This window comes from Phascolarctos cinereus, unplaced genomic scaffold (genome assembly GCF_003287225.1).
Source record: "Phascolarctos cinereus isolate Bilbo 61053 unplaced genomic scaffold, phaCin_HiC Scaffold_2;HRSCAF=192, whole genome shotgun sequence".
In the NCBI taxonomy this organism is placed as follows: Eukaryota; Metazoa; Chordata; class Mammalia; order Diprotodontia; family Phascolarctidae; genus Phascolarctos; species Phascolarctos cinereus.
This window is the reverse complement of record NW_027555625.1, coordinates 408,409,434-408,431,491: the sequence shown is the minus strand read 5'-3', so window position 1 is coordinate 408,431,491 and position 22,058 is coordinate 408,409,434. Positions and strand designations below refer to the sequence as shown.

The following is a 22,058-nucleotide window of genomic DNA, read 5'->3' as shown; positions in this document are numbered from 1 at the left end:
ATAATAGATACAGAGCTAGAAGGGACTTCAGGACCCACAGATCAACCCCTTCATTTTACACATTAAGAAACTGAGGAACAGAGAAGTTATGTGACTTGCCAAGGGTCACACAGCTAGTAATTGTGCAACGTGAGATTTGAATCTAGGGCTTCTTGACTCAAATGCCCTATCCATTACACCACAGTCCCTTTCCTATTAGTCTGTTCCAGCCAAACTGGACCATATCCATTCCTTGTCCTTAAGCTGTCCTCTCTTATCTTTATGCCTTTGCTTTCACCATCCTTCATATCCTTCTAACAGGGCTCTGTCATTCATCTTTTGAACCCCCTCTCTTCCTTTAAGGCCCCTGTCAGATAACACCATTTTTCTGAAGCCTTCCCAGGGCTTCCCCAGCTCCCAAAGTGGAAAGGATCACTTCATTCTTAACTTCTCTGGACACTATGCCTCTACCCCATTCTTTTTTTCTTTTTTTTTTTTTCTGTGAGGCAAATAGGGTTAAGTGACTTGCCCAGAGTCACACAACTGGTGAGTGTTATGTGTCTGAGGCCAGATTTGAACTTAGCCCTCCTGACTCCAGGGCTGGTGCTCTATCCACTGTGCCACCTAGCTGCCCCTACCCTATTCTTTCTTGTACCATATTTGTGTACATGTTGTATACTCTCTATTGGACCTTATGCAACGTGAGGCAGCAACTGATCCATTTTTCATCCTGATGACTCCAGCACTTAGCATAATATTTTGCATCACCTAATAAACACCTGTTGAATTTTAAGTTGTGGCCACTGCCTTTATGTGCTATACAGAGAAGGTAGAGATTTTACCCAACACAATCATCGTCATAACTTCTCTTTGTTACAGATGTTGGGAATTTAGCCCCACCTAGAATCCCAGCCATAAATCCATAAACCATGATTTAAGGAAACACACTGGAAAACTTCTGAAAATCACAGCTTTTTAATCTTCTTAAACCCAATAGGTGGAAGAAACAAAGAGGGCAAAGTTTCCCCCCTTAAGAATTTTGTTAAGAAAACAGGTCATTGGTATCCTTTCATTGGAGAAATGAAGTCCCCCACCCACCCCTCCACCTCCACGGTGGAAAAATTCCATTAAAACTTGCATACATATGCATGCCACACACACACACACACACACACACACACACACCCCAACCCCCTCATTCCCCCATACACAAGGGATCATTTCCATTTCTGAATTTTGTAAATGGAAAAAAAATATATATATAAAATCCATCCAAACAGTGACAGATACAAGAAATGACAAAATCCAGTTACACTTACAATATTAATGAACTCATAATAAAAAAAGGGGGGGGGAGTTTTTCTAATTGGCACTAGGGGCTTAAAATAATAAATGGCAAAAGCCTTGTTAAAAAATAAATCCAACTGGACATTATCCGGAATCACCAAAGCACGCGAAGAATTCTTGGTGTGCATGGAAAATGGAAGGGTGGTGCTCTCTCTGGGATCAACATAGAATATTTGAAATTCCCTTCACTGCATCCCTCCCTGGCCTGGCTTGCTCGTCCTTCCTTGTTCTGCTCTAAAAGGAGAATCTTCTGATGAAAGGAAGTATAAACAGCAGCAGCAGCAGCAGCAGCAGAGACAGCTCTGAACTGCTGCTGCCTCGCCAGCTGCATGACTGTCTCGAGTTAGTCTTAGTGGCTGGAGGGGCTGGTGAAAGAAACCACAGAGCAAGCGTCTGATAAGGGAGGCAGGCAGGAGCTGCGGGCCCATGCCGGGACAGTCCCTTTTCTGTTTGCCATTGGCGGGGATGGTGAAAACAAACCAAACCAAAATAACACCTGAACAAAGCAAACAAAAACAGCTTGAACTAGGATGTCACCAGGGAAAATCGCTGACTCTACTTTCATATTAGCAATGAGCTTGTTGCCCCCGAGATGTCACACAAAACTAGGACCAATGGGGAAAAGTCTCCATGTCATTGGGAATGATGCTTACTGGTCACTCTCTGGGCCTGAGCAAAGCCACTGGGCCTACATAGAGAATATTGTCAAGCGGTGGAAAGAACACTGGATTTAAAGGACGAGGAAATGAGTTTTCTCTCTCCTACAGTTTATTAGCTGTATGCCCTTGGGCATGGCATTTCCCATTTCCAGGCCTCAGTTTCTTCCTCTGTAAAATGAGGGAGGTTGAACTAGGTGGTCCCTAAGGCTTCTTCCAGATCTAAACCCTGTAAGACGCCCAACCACTCACCACCACTTTGTCAACACAAAGGGCTGAGGTGCCAATGGAAAGGTGGGGTGGGTCCAGAGGCTAGGCTGTTTCCTTAGCTAAGAGGTGTTGTCCTTTGGTTAGGACTGAGGCACATTGGTGGGAGGTTAAGAGTGATGGGGAAAATGGGAGGAAAACTTAATTTTGCAGCCGTTGGCTAGGCTGCACCAGTGGTGAACAGACTTCAGTCTCTTGGGGGCTGTGGTTCTTGGCAGCCTGAAACCCACTTTTAAAAAGGAAGGGAGAGAGAGAGAGAGAGAGAGAGAGAAACAGGGGTCTCGAGCCCTATACAACATAAGTTCAATTGGTACCTTAATATAGTTCAGCCAAGTGCATATCGCCAAAGCGTGATGTTAGGGATGGGCATAGGGAGAGGTCTCACATGGTATCCCTGGGCAAGAAACCAAATGTTTTCTCTCTCCAAAAGGGCTTTCCTCATTTTCCACTTACTTCAGATTGATGCTCAGGAGAAGTGAGCCAGGTAACTGTCCGAAAGATACTGAGAGCCTGTCACTCCTGGACTTTCTTGTTACTTCCCAATGAAACTCTATCACAACAACCCTTGAGCCCTCCTGTTTGCTTCTTAGGAAATTATTTCTACCCTTACCCCCTACCCCCCAGGGCAGGGAGCACCACGATTCTTGGCACTGGCAGTCGACTTTCTTCCTAAAAATAGTCAGTATTTTCTTTTCAAAAACAAAAGAAGAGAATGTGTAAGTTGGAATTCCCCCTGAAATGGGAGTATGGTGTGGGAAGAGAAACCTTGGTGTAGCAACTACCCACTCTGTAACTTCAACCAACAAAACTGAATATCAACTCTGATAGAGGGAAAAAGGAAATATATTTGTTAGAGTGATGAGTCTGAGATCCTGCATTGCTGTCTCTGGCAAAATGAGTCGGAGTCACAGGGTTACTGCATCTTTCCGAGTTGAATCTTCTTCCAGGCCTCAGATGCTGTGAAAATGCAGGAGTCCAGGATTCCGGCCACCGTGAAAGTGCCTCCAATGATGGCACAGATCTGAAACAAGAGCCACATAGAAGTTAAAGCTGGGAAAGGACCTCAGAAAGCATCTAGCCCAAGTCTGGCCTCCTTTATTGTACAGGTGAGAAAAGAGGAGCCTGGAGAGGAGTCAGAGAATCAGGGATGCAGAACTGGAAGGGATCTTAGAGATCATCAAGTTGAATTTCCTCATTTTATAGGTGGGTAAACAGGCTCAGAGAGGATAAGCCACTTTTCCAGGTTCACAAAGGTAGTAAAAGTGGCAGAGCTGGGATTCGAATCCAAGTCATCTGGGTCCAAATATGAAGCTTGCTCTGTTTCTTGCACTACGCTGTGCTGTGATCTGCCCAAGTTACATAGATAATAAGTAATAATGGAGTAGAGATTTGAACTTGGGGTTTCTGATTCCCAGTGCCTCTTTCCATTAAATAATTCTGCCTGGAAATGAACAATGATGGATCGGGTCATTTCCTTACAGTCGAGTTTCGGTTTTTGTTGTTGTCGTGTTCAGTGACATGCTGCCTGTAAGCACTTAGGGGATACAGTAATGTACCCAAGGTGATACATTTCAGTGGAAATGGACATAGATCCCATCTGAAGTGGAAACCCTTAAGGCACAATTAAGAGAAGTTTTTCAGATAAAATTGTTCTGATCTTTAGACCTGCCTTTGTTTTGTGAACCAGATCTCTTTAAAATTTCCTGTAGTTTGGAATGGTGGTGACTCCTGGCATCTCAATGCCCTTATGCCTTCTGGAAATTTGATCACCACCTTTGCCACCATTATCATTGAGCCAAGTGCCAAGGGAAGGAAACAGTGGGATTTTGGCAAAATCAAAGAAGTCCTTCACTTCCTGGCTTGCATTCCAACATTAGAGGGTGGTAGGAATACCAGTCTGCTACCACGCAATGGCTGTGACAGGAAAGCCCACGAAGCAAGGTACAACAATATACAATATAGACACCTGTTGCTTAAATCTATGAAAGGATGCAAATTGATAAGAAAACCAGGAGAACAGATACAGTATCAAGAGAATTTACAGTTCAAAGCATTAACTTGTTCTTGACATGACCAGCCTTCCTTTTCTTCTCCCAGTCATACATCCGTCTGATGATAGGACATCCTTCATGCCTGCAGTTCATGACTGGTAACGCTCTGCAGTCCACTCATACCCACCACAGGCCTGCCCCCTGCCCTTTGGATATCTGGTAGATGACCTGCAGCTCAACTGACAGGCATAGAGTTTAGAACTTCATTAGGAGGACAGGCATCACAAGATCCTGAAGCAATACTGGTTTAGGCCCCCATGCCATTTCTTTCATACTTCAATAGATCTGAGATCTCATCGATGCAGACATTTGCTCCACGGATACAGAACAGAGCCCATCCATGACTTCCCATCTTGTGCAATGCTTGTCCACATTCTCCTACAGATCTTCCACAGAGGATGCATGCCATGTGCTAAAGGTATTCTTCTAGGCCAGGGGTTCTAGGTGTCATGGACCCCTTTGGCAGTCTGGAGAAGCCAATGGACTGGTTCTCAGAATGAAGTTTTTAAATATGTAAAATACAACACACAGGATTACCAAGGAAACTAATTATATTGAAATACAGATATCAAAATATTGAAAAAACAAGCTCATGGCCGCCAGGTTAAGAACCTCTGTTCTATAGGTGGACTTCAAAAAAACCTGGAAAGACTTACATGAACTGATGCTGAGTGAAGCGAGCAGAACCAGGAAAACATTCTACACAGTAACTGCAACATTATGCAATGACCAACTTTGATAGACTTAGATCGTCTCAGCAATGCAGTGATCTAAGACAATTCCAACAAACTCATGATGGAAAATGCAATCCACATCCACAGAAAGAACTATGGAGTCTGAACGCAGATTGAAGCATGCTACTTTTCTTTCTTTTCTTTTTTTTTTTTCTTTCTTGTGGTTTTTTCCCTTTGGTTCTAATTCTTCTTTACAACATGACTAATGTGGAAATATGTTTAATATGATTGTACATGTATAGCCTGTATCAGACTGTACACTGTCTTGGGGAGGGTGAAGGGGAAAAAAATTAAAACTCAAAATCTTATAAAAGTGATGTTGAAAATACAAACTAAATAAACAAATATTTTTTAAAAATAACATCTGTTCTAGGCCTTCCTGCATTTCATGATGGCGAGCACTCAGGCCAGCCATCGACGCCGTAACTCTACATGAGTAGTTGACCTTTTTACCACTCATACACTTCCTCAATAATATGTATCTCTCATACAGCTTCATGACTACAGGTGTTCATGAGAGATCTACTGCAGCCTCCCTGTGCCCACTACATATCTCTCCATTGCTCTCTGGATTGGGGGATGCTGTGATTCTTTAGAAATTATGGTGTCTGAAAGCTATAAACACATGGCATTGGCAAAACATTTAAGTTAAGAAAAATGGATATTTGTCCTGCGGAGCATCTTGGGATCACTGAAAGCATAACAAAGCTCCTCAAATACAATCCAGGCTGTTCTCTTCCTCCCATTCAATTATCGCCTCAACTCATTTTGTGCTTGTAGTAAGTAAACATACTCATGTACTAACTCAGTGGACTGGTTATCCAGCTACATGTTTTCGTCTACACAAAATTCAGTTTTCATTCATTTAGTTTTTCCCACATGCAAACTCAAAAGAGATAACTCTAATCAGGGATCTCACTGAGAGGTCCTCTGATGTTCCAATGATGCAATTAGCACAATATCCCTGCATCCAATCAGCACAACCTCATCTGCAATTAGGAACATATGGAGGGCTCATCATTTATAGGGAATTTCCATCTGAGTTCTGCAAAAGAAATCCTCTATAACAGTGATGGATACCTTTGACAAGCATAGGCTTCCCTGTCTCCCCACCCCCTCCCCGTTTAAGTTCACAAACCTCTTCCCTCATAAAACCTTGTGAAATGGACAGCAGAAATACTGCCATCCCATTTTACAGAGGCGAAAAATGAGATTCAGAATTAAGGGATTTGTCCATGGTCATATGGTTAATAAGCAGCTGAGCTGGGACTTAAAATTAAAATCTTTCTACTCCAAATCCTGTGCATTTTTCAACTGACACATATTTCTGTTTCTAAAAGTTCATCTTTTCTATTTCTCAGAAGACTGGGCTAAACCAATGAAATAGAAGAGCTTCCCAACACACATAATTGAGACTTGGAATTGGCTCAATGACCAGACCCAAAGTATAGCCATTCAGGGATCAAAGTCAACCTGGAGAGAGGTCTCTAAGGAAGCATCCCAAGGATGCCTTTAGCCCTGTGCTATCTGACATTGTTATCGAATGACATGGATGGAGATGTAGATAGTACATATAGAAAATTTGCAGATAATATAAAAAAGGGAAGGGATAGCTAATATGTTGAATGACAAAGGCAAGATGCAAAAGATCTTGGAACACTGATAGGCCAATCTAATAGGATGAAATTTAATGTGTATGAATGTAAAGTCCTACGCTGGGATTAAAAAAATTCAACTGTAATAATACAGGATGGAGGACGAGTCACTAGACAGCACTTTGTTTGCAAAAGAACTGGGTAGGGGGTGTCCCTAGGGTATTAGAGTTTGATGAAGCTATCAAAAAAGTTAACACCTTCTTCGTTGTTGTTGTTTAGTAGTTTTTCAGTCATGTCCGACTGCCATCTGGGGCTTTCTTGGCAAAGACAGTAAAGTGATTTGCCATTTCCTTCTCCAGCTTATTTTACAGATGAGGAAACTGAGGCAAACAGGGTAAAGTCACTTGGCCAGGGTCACACAGCTAAGCACATGTCTGAGGCCAGATTTGAATGGAGGAAGAGGAATCTGCCTGAAATCTATCTCTATTCACTCTTATCCACTGTGCCACCTAGCTGCCACAAATTGATCTTAGGTGGCCTTAATAGATACCTACTTAGTATCACATCAAAACTACCACATTTTAGGAAACAAAGTGGAAAGGATCCAAAAGAAGGGAAATCAGGATTGTGAAAGGCCTGAAGACCACTCCACATGAGGAGTAGCTGAAGAAACTGGGAATATTTAGCACAGAGAAGAGACTTGGAAGAGGGGCACAACAGCTCTCTTCAGATATGTGAAGGGCTGTCAAGATGAGATTAGATTTGTTTTGCTTGACTCTACTGGGGAAAAGTAGGAGCAGTGGGGTAGGAGTTACAGGGAGCCAGATTACGGATTGGGGTAAAGAAAAACTTTCTATTAGAGTTTTCCCAAAGTGGGACAGGCTGCCTTGACATGAGTTCTCTATCACTGGGGGTCTTCAAGTCACATCTGTAAAAAAGCTTATTGAGAATGTTGTGGAGTAGTTCAGGTTCAAACTAGACAAGATGACCTTCGACCTTCTGAAAATTAGATTTTTTTTGGGGGGTGATTCTGACCTCTGAAGCAAATGCTTTATCCAATTAGCATATCAGCACGAGGGTATTTATAAATGACAGAATCTCTGGACTTTCTCCACTATGCTACAATAGCTTTCTCTCCTTGGAAGTTCCCTTTGCCTCTGCTGCCCTTTTGAAGCTCTGATTGCTTATTTCTTCTCAGAATTTTTTTTTTTGGAGGCATTCAGGGTTAAGTGACTTGCCTAGGGTCACACAGCTAGTAAGTGTATAAGGCTGGATTTGAACTCAGATCCTTCTGACTCCAGGGACAGTGCTCTATCCACTATGTCACCTAGCTGCCCCCCCCGTCTTTATTTTAAGGAAAGTATTCAGGCAGTTACATCTCTATTCCTCTCCAGGACACACTTCTGACTCTCTAGATTTTTTTCTACCATGTCCCTATGTAGGTACTTCCTGCTCCCTCCCAATTCTATGCCCCTCTTCCTGCTTTTCAGCTATCTTTTTATGTGTTGTTTTCCCCGTTAGATTGTAAGCTCCTTGAAGTCAAAGACTATCTTTTTTGCTTGAATTTATATTCCCTGTGTATAGCCAAGTGCTTGGCACATTCTAAGTATTTCAAAAATGCTTGTTGATATGGCAGGACCACAGAAGGGGAAAAGTGGGGTTGATCTTGTGGCTCCCTTGAGAACTCTCAGTCACCTCCCTCACATGGAAGATGAGCAATCCAAATCTGACCAAGAATACAACAATAGGGCAGACCGTGGGGCCAACTTAATGGAATCATGGGTGCCGAGGAAGAAAGACTGAAAGAAAAAAAAGACAAAGTGAAGGAGATAGGAAAGTGTATACTCAATTGAGGTTTATTTATAAAAAGTGGTATTTCCATGAGATGAGCTCAGTGAATCCAGGCTTCACAGAGGAGTTTTAAGTGGCACAGCTGGCATTCCAGAAACAACAGTCCAAGAAACCAGAGCAGCCACTCAGGGGGTGGTGGGGAAGATTGATTTTTTCTTTTGGTAAAGCAGGCAGGGCCTCTCCTCTCTGGTCTGTCTCTCCACCACGCCCCAGAGCATGATGCAGGGGTACTTTTCAGGGGAGATGACGACAGGGGAGCTGGTTTATTTCAGTCAACTGGATCAGATGACAGGAGATTTTACACCACAAAATGCTTTTAATGCTTGCATCAGAGGATAGGAAAATTTTACTTAAGTGCAGCGATGCAAAAAACACACACACATCTATATTCATCTGCACACAATTTTGAACCACTGAGTGCTTATGACTCACACACACCTGGCACTTGCTTTGATCCCTCCTTCCAGCCTTCATGCATAGTTCAATTTGCTCAGAGCAGAAAGGAGCCAACATATGCATTTGTTTCTGGATAAGAGACATAAACGACTCTGTTCAACAAAAACAATAATGATTTGCTGTCTCTCATAAATGAGGATATTACAAATGACCCACCATCAAAGGTGAAGTGCATTTTCAGTAATGAGGATGGGATTGTACCAGTTCACTCAGTGCAGATTCTTAGCTGCCTTACTTGGCCCTGGGTGTGGAGGAGGCAGAAATTCAATAGTTTGAACTACAAGAGCTATGGAAGAATCACAGAGGCCCAATAACTATATGCAGATTTCTATTTCCCCAACATTAACTCAACTGTGACCTCAAGTTCCCATTTTGCTGCTGGGATTTGGGGCTGCCATTTTGGTTTTAATTCTCCATCTCTCACTTACCATTTTAAGAGCCAAGATAATGTCTTACATTGCTGATACTATTTTTTAGAATATAAACTCAGAGAGCAAGATCTATGATATTCCTTCATCCTAGGTCATGCACCATCTACTGGTAATTTCTTTGCTAATTAGACCATTCCTTGGTGGGACCACCCTGAAGTGTGAATGAAGGAAGACATCTGTTCAGAAGTATTGTCCTCCCAACCAAATGGCCAATGGCCCACTAAGCTAGAGGTTCTTTCTATCTGAGAGCTCCTGCTGTGATTCTCTCATCCCCCTCACTTAAAACTTTCCTCTTTTTAATCTGAGCAGGTTCTAACGGAAGTAATGGACTACTAAAGTGCGTGCTTGCGTGCATGCGTGTGTGTGTGTGTGTGTGTGTGTGTGTGTGTGAGAGAGAGAGAGAGAGAGAGAGAGAGACAGAGACAGAGAGACAGAGAGAGAAAGAAAATTAAGGGGGACAAAAAAAGAAGTAATAAGTTTTGATGAACATTCTATATGCTGAAATTTATAAATTCAAATATAAATACTTTAAAGTATGCTTACTTTGTTTTGTTGATTTACAAATTATTTATTAAAAACATGAAAAAGAAAAATAAGGTATACATAGAGAGAGTGAGCAGCCAGGGAGCTGCTAAAGCTGATTATGAGGAAACACATAGAGATCTAGGTGCTAATATAGAGGAAAGGAAATAAGATATGAGTGGAGGCTGTAGAGAAATGGAGGAGACAGTATTGACAAGATTGGATGAGCAAATGCTAAGGAGTAATACTGTCCACTCCCAACCATCAATTCCCCCTGAAGACCACAATATTGAAAATCTTGCTATAGGTCTACATGGGCAATAGGGTTATTTCTGTCTTCACAGTTACATTTAACTTCTAAAAAGTTCTACGTCTAAGGGGAAAGAAAAGACTGTAAATGGATGGGGATGAAATGTCTTCCCATGCCCTGACAACTCTTCACAGGAGTAATTGTCTCTTTGATGAATGGTTTAGATATGCTCCTATGACATTGCTTTATGTATACTTACCCCCAATCCTTAGGGACTGATTTGGTTCTAGCCCAAGGATATATACTAGACTCAGTGGTTCTGATCTGGACAGAGAGTAAGATAGGTTACTGTGGGTTAGTTCTGGAACATCTAGTGAGGGTGGTGGTATTAAGTTTTCAAGTAATTATGGTTCTAGCAGTTACCACCCTAGAATAAACCCTAACTGGGCTCTCTAACATCACTCTGTACCAGCTTAGAACCATACTCCTGATGCTAGGCCAGAATTTGTGCAGGGGTGGATAGAAATGGGGGACCTGGGGGCCTGGGGAGTCAGGAGCAGGGTGAGGCAGGTACGGGGAAGCACTGTTTGATCATTTAATTTATCACTTTGCCAGGTCATGCAAACCTACTCCTCCCCTACCAACTGGAGCTTCAGAAATAAAAATAATAAGACAAAATCTCATCTAAATCAAGTCTTAGAAAAAAACAAGCTAATGTCTTTTCAGCAGAAGCAACTGATATTCTCAATTTGTTCTCACAAAGCATCTTTCTTCCAGAAAGTCCCTAGCCTTCACCACACTTCACTGTTGCAGACAAGAACAACTCAGTAGCTTGTGATGAAGTCAGCTTGTCTATTTCAAATGCAAGAAGGTTTTCATGCATTTTAATGAATACTGTTAATTCCTTAATACACGAAGTGATTGTGTACCAGTGACGTTCAACTTCCCACATCTATTTGTAGTCCTTTTAAACTGCATAACCTATCACGATGCTATATCGTTGTGAAACTTGAAACACCATCAATTTACAAGTATTTATTAAGCATCTATTTTGTGCTAGACATTATGTGCTAGAAGCAGTGGACATAAATACAAAGTGATATAGCCCCTGCCCTTAAGTAACTTTCATTCTATTTTCTATGATACATGTTTACAGGAGTAAATAAAAGTCATGTATTTAAAAAATATACCACATAGAGTAATGAAAGGTGGGAGTGACAGTGGGTTGTAACAACTGAAGGAATCAGGACCCAGAAGGCAATGGAAAAACACATGGTAGGAGTAAAACTGAGGCAACTAGGTGGCTCAGTGGATAGAGTGCTAGGCCTGGAGTTAGGAAAATTGAGTCCAAACCCAGCCTCTGACATTTACTAGCTGTGTGACCCTGGGCAAGTCACTTAACCTATGTTTGTCTTAAGCCATTGGAGAAGGAAGCACACCACTCTAGCGTCTTTACCAAGAAAACCCCAAGAGGGGCACAGTATGGTTCCTGGAATCAGGAGGACCAGAGTTCAAATGTGACCTCAGACACTCACTAGCTGAGTGATCCCGGGCAAGTCATGTAATCTTGACTGCCTCAAAAAGAGAGGAAGGAAGGAAGGAAGGAAGGAAGGAAGGAAGGAAGGAAGGAAGGAAGGAAGGAAGGAAGGAAGGAAGGAAGGAAGGAAGGAAGGAAGAAAAAAAACCCCATGGACAGTATTGGTATGCTGTGGTCCACAGGGTTACAAAGAGTCAAACATGACCAAAGAACTAAATGACAATAACAACAAGGGGTAAGTAAGTGATATTATTCTGTTTCCAAGGCTAATTAGTGCTTTAGTGATGGCATAAAAAAATCACAGACCTGTTAAGGCATGCATTACCACAAAAGGAGGTGTGTCTATCACATATCACACGAGTGAAAGATAGTAGACCTAACAGCTCAAGAATTTGTACAGCAGCTATGAAACGGCAAGAGTCAGGGAGAGGCCTCTAAGTACATTTAAAGGACTCCTCCATTCTAGAAGAAGCCTTTCCCCAAACTTCCTTAATGGCACTGCCTTCCCTTTCTTGATTATCTCCTATTTACCCTGCTTATATCTTGTTTGCATGCTATCCCCATTAAGACTGTCATCTCTTTGGGGCAGAGGCTGTCTTTTTGCCTTTCTTTATATCCCCCAAACGCAGCAGTTTCCTGGCAAATAGTTGTCTTGGCTTAAGTGGGGGGCTCCTCTGTAAAGGGTAAACTCCTTATAGTTGTGGAAACAGACCACAAAAATCACAGACGTAGAGGAATTGCACTTTGCACTGGTGGAATGAGGATTCATGCTAGTGAGATCACTGATTTAGCAAAGTATTGAAATATTTTTAAATGAGACCAGGGGGGAAAAAAGGTCCATCAGTCTCATCAGATCCCTATTGCATAAATATAAGATATTATGAAGACAGGAGCTGGGTTGGGGCTGGGAGTTAGGGTGCCGGCAGAGTGGAGGTTTGCTAGCTATGGAAAGACACTGTTACTGCTGGAAGTCCAAGAGACCTTGGCCCTTGGAGATGTCTCTTATCGAGCTGTTCCACATCTGTATGGTTTGGCATCTCCTGCTTCAGCCTTGAGGAGTCATACAACAAATGGCAGAATGCTGACAGCACCTTTTGTTGCCAGATGAGGAAGAGCTGCCAGCCCCAAAGTTCATCTTCTTCCCTCAGAATGGCTCTCTTAATTGAATTCAATTGAAGAATTTCATAAATCCCAATCTTTAGGAAGCATAAGCCAACTCAAGTCCCTGCTGGATCAATCCCATTACATTCTAAGTCTTGCTACTCAAATTTCCACTTAACTAGAGATTCCCATGCTTTCAGATGAACAGTGCAAGCATAAGATATAAGAGAACAGGCTGTTGGAAAGAAAAGTCAACTGGGTTTAAATCAGGGGTGGGGAACCTTTGGCCTTGAGGCCACAAGTGGCCCTCTAGGTCCTCAAGTGAGGCCCACTGACTGAATCCAAACTTCTGTGAAATTATTCACCCCTCTACCTCCCAAATCTCATACCCACACACACCCCTTAAGCATCGTAGAATGTGAGCTCCTTGTGAGTGGAGATTGTTTCATTTTTGTACTTGTATCTCTCGTGATGCCCAGCACATAGTAGGTCCTTAAGCACATGGCACATCCATCCTGATGGCTGACTTGACTCCAATTCACAAAGACCACTGCAGGTTCCAATTCCAGCTGAGCACAGTTCTGTACACATACACATGAGGTGACTCTTTTCCCCTAGGACATAATCTTCAGGCAGATTTTACTCAGCTCCAATAGTCAGAGGGCCGGGGGGGGGACAATGGTATGGAATACTGCACTTGGAGCCAGAAGATCTGAGTTTGTGTCCTGGTTTTGCCACTTGCTAGCTGTGTGATCCAGGGCACGGCTGCAATCCTTACTTAGCCTCAATTTTCTCATTTGTAAAATGGAGACATATCATCCCTTGTTTTAACTCTCTCATAGAGTTAACATAACAGTATCACAGACCACAGAGGTCATCTCGTTGTAAGAACCAAATGAGATAATGGATGCAAAGTGCTTTGTGTGAGAGAGATAAATGTTAGACTGGATATGAGAATGCATGTTCATTTCCTGATCTTGAGTTAATTTTTCTGTTCCTGATTTTACTGTTTAAAAAAATCCAAATTGGGCCCAGTGGGCAAAGATAAGGTCTTCATGTTCATTCAGAATGCAAAGGTCATACAACTCAAACCAAGAATGTCCTGCTTGGGTAAAGCAAATACTGAGTGCTCTGGTTGCTAAATGATAAACTGAATGGGCCACTACAAGTTGTGGGCTGGAAAACCCTATTACAGATGATGGTGCTAGAACTGGATTTGGTTAGAAGGGCATACAGTTAAACAGAAGAAGCAGTGCTGACTTTGGAAGCTGAACATTAGAGTTGGAGCCCTGACTTTCCAACTGGGTCATCATTAGCAAGTCAAATGACCTCTCTCAGTATCTGTTTCCTCATCTGTAAAATGGAGAGTATCATCCTTATACTATCCACAACAGTGCTGCAATGAAGAAAGTTCTTTTGTAAACTCTAAATAAGTTTCTATAGAAATGGGAAATATTACAGTTATTAGAGTTTTCCTTGTAATGTACTAAACCTTAACATAACTGTTTGCTTGATCGTCCACATAGAGAGCCCAATTATGGCCCTACTAAGGTCTAAAGGCTGATTAATGATTTTCTGGATTACCCAGGCCTCCTCACCCCCACTCCTATACATTTCTGCCAATCCAGTTCCAAAACTTACTACCTATGTGACCTTGAATGAGTCACTTAAGTCTATGAGTCCCATTAATCCCATTTGACAGGAGGAGAAAATGAAGGTGCAACTTACCTCACAGAATTATTGTTTTTTAAAAATACTTTGTATACTATATGTACACATACACATACGGGCATAGAAATGTGCTATTATTAGTATTAGAGAAGCAGTTTGGCATCATGGAAAGACAGCTGGACTTAAAGCCAGGAAGACCTGAGTTCAAGACCCACCTTGGACATATACTATGTGACCCTGGGCAATTCCTTTAACCTCTCAGTGCTCTAGGGAATTCTCTAAGCCCATCTGTTGCAGAAAAGGTACCAACCTACAACTCTGGAGTTTCCTTACCAGGGATTTCCCAATACTAATGAAGTGACAGTTCCTATCCCTGGTCCCTATTATTAGTAGTGAATTTATAGCTTAGGGTGCTTCCACTAGATATGGGCAAGGAAGAAGTTAAATAAAACAAAACAAAACTTAATTCAAAGAATCCACAATCTCATCAGCATGGTTATTCCCCCTACTCGGAGAGATTTCAAACTTCTCATTCTAAGCAATTACTTTCAGTCTTTCTGTAAAACCCCAATACAAGATACTGCTAATGAAAGGCACTGTGGGCCTTCTGGGTTTTAGGGTTTTTTTGTAAACATCATTATGGATAGCATTACCATGGCCAAGTCAGACTACCTCCTTATCCATGCAAACATCATTATTAAAAGAAGAAAAGAAAACATAAGTGTGTTTAATTATAATACTTGCAAAAGATAATATCTAAAAATTCTATGATTCTACAAGGGAGGAATCTGTGACTTGGCTAATATAAGGTTTTGGGATTATTAAGGATTTCATTTATTCACATTATCTGGATACCCCCCCTCCCCTTAATGTGGATTGGTTGTAAACACAATGTTTCCCAGGCAATAAAGTCTCTCCCTCTTGAGGGGAAATCCAGGGTAAGAAAAACATCAGAAACACCCACTGGCTTTGGAAATGCAGCTGGGTAACCACACCCTACCTCCCCTCAACCCCCAGCTACTCCCACTCCTCATTCCATCCCACCCACGTCTGGAAAAAGTCCACTTGTAGGACTCTCAGCTGCCTTCCCAAACATGGTACCAAAATGTCCAATATGAGTGGCAGTGCCTCTGCCTAAATCCATTCTCTCCCAGGCCCTCTGAAAACCTATTTGTAGACGGCAGCATTTTGGTGACAGTTGGGCTGGAGGTGGCTTTGTAAACAAGTATTAAATAAAAGAGAAGTGGCAGCAGGTGCTCCCATTTCTTGCCCCTCCCTGTTTTTCCTTATCCCCCTCCTTCCCCCAGACTTCACTTCCACTCCACCCCCACCCATGGAATACAACATCTGCTGCTGCATTGCAAGAATGGAAACATCTGAGGGCTTCTGAAAGTCAACAATGGCTCCATCTGCCACAGGCAGGCGGATTTATTTAGTGGGCCAGAAGGCCTGCTCGGTGACAGCTGACTCACTGGTTGCCACAGTAACCATGATGCCAAAATTTAAATCGGCACTTTTCTGAAGTATTTCTGATAATGCCAGGAGGGGCTTCCCTGCAGGATGGCATCATGACACAGGGATGCCCATTAATTATTTCTGTTCTGGTTTTTAACCATCTCTATCTTCTTTGTAACCTTCTAACTGAAATCATCATCAATTGACTTAGACTTAGTTGGTACCTTGGAGATCACTGAAGGCAACCTTCCCTTTTCACAGAGGAAGAAAATGAAGCCCAGAGAGGTGAAGTGACTTGCCCACAGTCACACTGGTACTAAGTATTTGGGTCCAGGGATGGGATTTGGGTCCAGACCCTCTGACACCATAGCCAGTACTCTTTCCACTGGATTACTACAATCAGTAGCTGTTGCCAATAATATTGATGAGGGCACCTCTCTTCCTCCTCCTCCTCCTCCTCTTCTCTCTCCCTCTTTCCCTTTTGCTCTTCCTCTTCCTTCCTCTCTCTCTACCTCCTTCCTCCTCTCTCTTTTTCTTTCCTTCTTCCTCTATGTTTGTGTCCCTCTCCCCCCTTCCCTCCTTTCTCTCTACCTCCTTCCTCCTCTCTCTTTTTCTTTCCTTCTTCAACTATGTTTGTGTCCCTCTTCTCCTCTTCCCTCATCCCTCATCCCCCTTCCTTTCTTTCCTTCCCTCTCTGGGTGGTCCTTAAGTCGATTATAAAAGCAGAGCTAACTCAAGTCTCTGGGCCAATGTTTCCTAATTCGGTCCTTGAGCTTGTAACTGTGCTAATGAGATGAACAGCAGGAGAGCAAAAAGATCAGCCAGACTCCTCTGTAGCAAAGGAGAGTTACTCTTACAAGTCTGGTAACCTGGGTGGCTTTTCCTTTGGCCCATCGTCTGTACTGTGTATGTGTGTCCCTGGAGAGTGATGGACCTTTATAGCAAAGTGATGAAGGTCTTAAGGTGTAGCATACACCAAAGAGCTGGGCAGTGATGACCCTGTGTCACAGGGGCAGCAACACCTGTGTCCTTGACAATACTTTCTGATATCAGGCCTGCCTGAAACAGAGGGAGCCAGATCCTGGCAGTCTGAGGTTGAAGGGTCCTGCAATAGTGTCCTGCAACCCTTCAAAGTGAGACAAGTGCCTTTTAAGAAGCAAAGCCCAGAGCAGGCTACATGTTAATTTAGTGAGCCAAACCATCACTCAGGAAGGCCACGGAGGAACACAAGAGGTCACATGACAACAACAGCAGCAACAGTAACAACAATTATAATGATGATGCTGACAGCTGCCATTTATAATAACACTGCTCTAAGTGCTTTACAAGTATTATCATCTTTGTACAAACATATTTCTATCATACAGGTATTATAAATCACAGACTTAAAGTGGGAAGAAACCTCAGAGGGCATCAGAAGCACAACATGTGAAAATGCTTTTAAAAGTGAAAAAGACTATGAAAAGGTAAAGCATCCTCATCATCAGGCAGCATGGTATCATGGAAATAATAATAATAATAATAATAATAATAATAATAATAATAATAATAGCTAACAGTTATATACAGCACATAGCATGTGCCTGGTAGGGCAGTGGATAAGAACTCTGGCCCAGGAATCAGGAGGACCTGAGTTCAAATCCAGCCTCAGACACTTACTGAGTGACCCTGAGCAAGTCACTTAACCCTCTTTGCCTCAGTTTCCTCATCTGTAAAATGAGCTGGAGAAGGAAATGGCAAACCCCTCCAGTATCTTTGCCAAGAAAACCCCCAATGGGGTCACAAAGAGTTGGACATGAATGAAAAATAACTGAACAACAAATGTGCCAGGCACTGGGCTAAGCATTTTACAAATATTATGTCATCTGATCCTCCCAACAGCTCTGGGAGGTAAGTGCTATTATTAACCCCATTTTACAGACGAGGAAATTGAAGCAGACAGAGGCTAACTGACTTGCCCAGGGTCACATATTTACTAAGTATCTGAGGCTGGAATTGAACTCATGTCTTTGTGACTCCAGGCCTGGTACTCCATCCACTAGGCCGTCTAACTGCCTGGATTTAAAGCACTGGGTTTTGAATCAGGAGATCAGAGTCTGAATCCTAGCTCTGACACATCATAGTTGTGTGATCTCAGGCGAGTCACTTCTCTGCCCCAGGTCTCGGTCTTCCTATCTGTGAAGTATGGCTAATAAAAATGTGTATTACTGACCTCACGGGAGTAATGTGAGGAAAGCACTTATGGTGCAAATTTGCTTTTTGGTCCAGACCTGTGATATCATCTCCATCAGGGTCCCCCTACCAAAGCAGAGCAACAATTTTTCTGCAGCAGATAAATCTGAAGAGAGTTGCCTGGGGCAATGATGTGTGAGGTGACTTGCCCAGAGTCTCACAGCCAGAATATGTGAGAAGTAGAACTTGAATCCAGGTCTTCCTGACCTAGAGGCCAGCTCTCTATCCCATGATACCATGCAATGTGAATCACCATTATCATTCTTTTTTTTTCTGGAACTCAATCAATTAAGTTCAATTCTTGCTGCCTGGCTCCATATCCATCAACCCACTTTGGATTCATTATTAACCAGGAGACCATTGAAGGTAACTGGATTTCCAGCAGCCGACAGAGCTCAGTCCCTATGGCTTTGGTGAATAAGACCGTGAATGAGCCTGGCGTCCTGCCAGCCTCTCACTCACCGTGGTGATGAACCTGTACAGTGGCTGTCGCCGCTCTGTGTACTTCACCGTGATGGGGCTCAGGTCATAGCGAAACCAAATGGCAGGGATGATGCGACCAGTGTGACTGTAGGCAACATATTCCTAAGGGAGGAAGAAAAACAGACGAGACCAGGAAACGAGAATCAATTTTCGTGAGATAAGGTAGAGGATTTCTAAATGACTATTTTGCCGGATGAGTGACTCCTCAGAAGCTTTCTCACTCCCATCCACCATTTCTTTCATCTCTCCTTTGAATGCCTGGTGACTGAGTTCTCTTGCCAGCCATTGCATGGGCAAGACCTAAGGACCCTGCTTGTATGTTCTTAGAAGCTGACCAACAGCTCCTGGCACCCAAAATACTATTGAGACAGAGGCAGGAACGAGCAGCAAAGATACCAAAGGAAAAAACAGGTGGATTGCAGGTCAGGCAGAGAAGATGGGAAGCTTCTCACTCCCAGCCCGAGTCAGACATGACAACAACAGCAGCAACAGTAACAACAATTATAATGATGATGCTGACAGCTGCCATTTATAATAACACTGCTCTAAGTGCTTTACAAGTATTATCATCTTTGTACAAACATATTTCTATCATACAGGTATTATAAATCACAGACTTAAAGTGGGAAGAAACCTCAGAGGGCATCAGAAGCACAACATGTGAAAATGCTTTTAAAAGTGAAAAAGACTATGAAAAGGTAAAGCATCCTCATCATCAGGCAGCATGGTATCATGGAAATAATAATAATAATAATAATAAATAATAATAATAATAATAATAATCATAGCTAACAGTTATATACAGCACGTAGTATGTGCCTGGTAGGGCAGTGGATAAGAACTCTGGCCAGTTGGAAAGAGTGTCAACAGAGAAGGATCTAGGTCAGCAAGGGAAGATAATAGATTTAATCCTGTCTTTTTAAACCCAGGAGAATCATGATGGTGATAAGGATGTGCTGGGTTTGAAGTGGGGTGATCTCAACCTTCAAATCTTTCCCCCTCCACCTCCCAATCTTACAGTGGGGCAGCTGGCCTCTACAGTCGCTTTCAGATCTGATATCCTATGTCCAAAGACTAGTCGTCTGGATAGCCATACTTGTGCATCTACTCAGTCAATGAACTGAGAAGGAAGAATTAGTAGTGTCCAGGTTTAGACAGCAACAACAGAACAACTCCCCTAAACCTCTTTTCCACCTTTGAAAGTTACAGACCGAAGAACTGCCTTTTATCACTCTACGTTTTCCTACCCCTAATGCGCAGAGCAGCCCTAACAATGTGGCCCTGGCTCCTAGAAATGTCAACAGCAGTTAAGCAAGCTGGCCTGCCTGAAGAGCACTTTCAAAAAGGTCTCGGGCCCAAAAGCTTTATCAGTGCTTGGTGACACTAAACAGACTAAATTCTACCCTGTGAGGCAACTGTAGGGGAGGGTGGTCTCTTTGGCTACGGCACAGGGAAAACCAAAGAACAGGAAAGGAGCTGCACTCAGGGACCAGCTGTGAGCCAACAGGACTGAAGCCTGCCTAATCACAGTCATCCCTGCAGGCCTCTTAGCCTATATGCTGCGCTGTTACCCTCCTCCTGACACCCTGCTATAAAGGCAGGTACCTGGGACCATGTGGAACAAAACGTAGAAGTGTGCCAGGCAGAAAGCTAGCCCTGGAGAAGTGAATGCTCATCAACTGAACTGAAACTGTCTGACTTCTGGAGAGTTGGAGCCACGGTCTGTGGTAGGGCAAAGCTGGGTGAGGATTTAGGATGGCATATGTTAGAACCTGAAAGGACCTTAGATTTTTCAATCTATTCCAAACCTTCTGTTTTATAGATGGAGAAGCTGAGGCTCAGAGAGGGGAGAAAGGGACTTGCCCACTAATGTTGTGGCCAGACTGTACCTCATTCACCAGAAGGTAGGATATTAGGAGAATCGTTCCCCTCCAACACCTCCCCCTCAAGTCTGATGCAAGGATCTCTGATTGGCAGATGGATAGAGATTAAAGCACACAGGAGTGACAAACACAATCAGAAGGGATGATGTATGCTGATATTAGAGGGGCTGAGCAATTTAGTCTAAACAACAGAGGTCAAAGAGGTGACCTCCTTGCTGTTTCTAAACACACAAAGAAGCTTTATGAGGAGAAAAGACTAGCAGTTGTTCTCTGTATCCAAAGAAGACATGAACAATAGGAAAGAGTCTTACATTAAAACAGGATAGATTTGGGTTGATCATGGTGGGGTGAGTTGGGAGTGTTAGCAACTGGAATGGATTTCCCTGAGGATCTTTAAGAAAAACTGAAACTAACCGACTATCTCTACTTAACCGTCCAGTCTAGCTCCAGAATGCTATGAAATAATTATTGATAGGAAAATGTCAAACTATCTTTGGGATAGTTGAGAAATGTTTTTTGAATGAATTTCATGAACTTGGAACAGTGACCTGGCGCATAAAATGGAAAGGCTGACCTTTACTTACAAAAAAGCATCCAGTTATGGATGGCCTAGAGGAAAAAAAAATCAAAAGCAGTAGGTGATCCCAAAAGCCATACAAAGAACAGCATTCAAATTCAACAAGCATTTAAGTGCTTACTATATACAAAGTAAAACATTATGCTAAACTGGGGGAAATAAAAGCTGAGACAAAATAATTTCTGTCCTCGAGAAGCTTATAGACTGAAAAAGGGGAGAATATAAAATGCAATATTATATAAAGGGATTAAAGAAATGAGCAATGTATCAGATCAGAGGAGGAAGGCTACTACCAAGGTTGGAGGTGGTGGTAATTAGGGAAGGAATGGGGCAAATTTCATTGAGGAAGTGGCAGAAAATCAATAAACAAAAGTATGTCATTCCAGGTAGCACAGGTCACTAATGATTCTAGGACCCCTCCAGACCTTAGGTTTAATTTGGGGTGTCCAGGGTAAGTATAGTTGAGCAAATGCAGCCTGAAGACACCATTAGCACATTCTCTACCGAACCAAGGAGATACCATAAATCAGACAGAAAACCAATTAATTGGAGCAGACTAATCAAGTAAATAAAAGATAAAAATAAAGTGATAAGACTATTTCTTAGCTTAGTGAAAGAAGGGAATTATGAAATAACACTAGACATATAAGAAGGTGCCAAACTGTATAAATCTGAACACTAGGCAATAGTGAGCCACTGATGATTGCTGAACAGAGGGGGATCATGACTCTAGAGCTACGCTTTTTGATGCATATGATCAATGCACTTTTCTTCTTCACATCATCTAGATCAGGGGTGGGGAACCTGTGGCCTCGAGGCCACATGTAGCCTTCTAGGTAAGTGTAGCAAATCCCCTTAATAAAATGATTTGTTCTGTGAAGTATGGTTTCAATCAAAGGGCTACACTTGAGGACCTACAAGGAGGCTACATGTGGCCTTGAGGCCGCAGGTTCCCTATCCTTGATCTAGGATCTACCATA

The 22,058-nt window shown here is 42.6% G+C and overlaps 1 protein-coding gene across 5 annotated transcripts in view; it reads right to left on the bottom strand.

The window, feature by feature from the left end:
• Positions 1 to 935: 935 nt before the first annotated feature.
• ERGIC1 (endoplasmic reticulum-golgi intermediate compartment 1) overlaps positions 936 to 22,058 on the bottom strand; it is a 152,995-nt gene continuing 131,872 nt past the window's right edge. For all 5 annotated transcript variants that reach the window (XM_078150552.1, XM_020969168.2, XM_078150553.1 and 2 more), the window contains 2 exons: positions 18,598 to 18,720; positions 936 to 3,270 (listed from right to left, as the gene is read on the bottom strand). In XM_078150552.1, the coding sequence (XP_078006678.1) occupies positions 3,163 to 3,270; positions 18,598 to 18,720 (231 nt within the window). In that variant the 3' untranslated portion in view covers positions 936 to 3,162. The remainder of the gene's footprint in view (positions 3,271 to 18,597; positions 18,721 to 22,058) is intronic.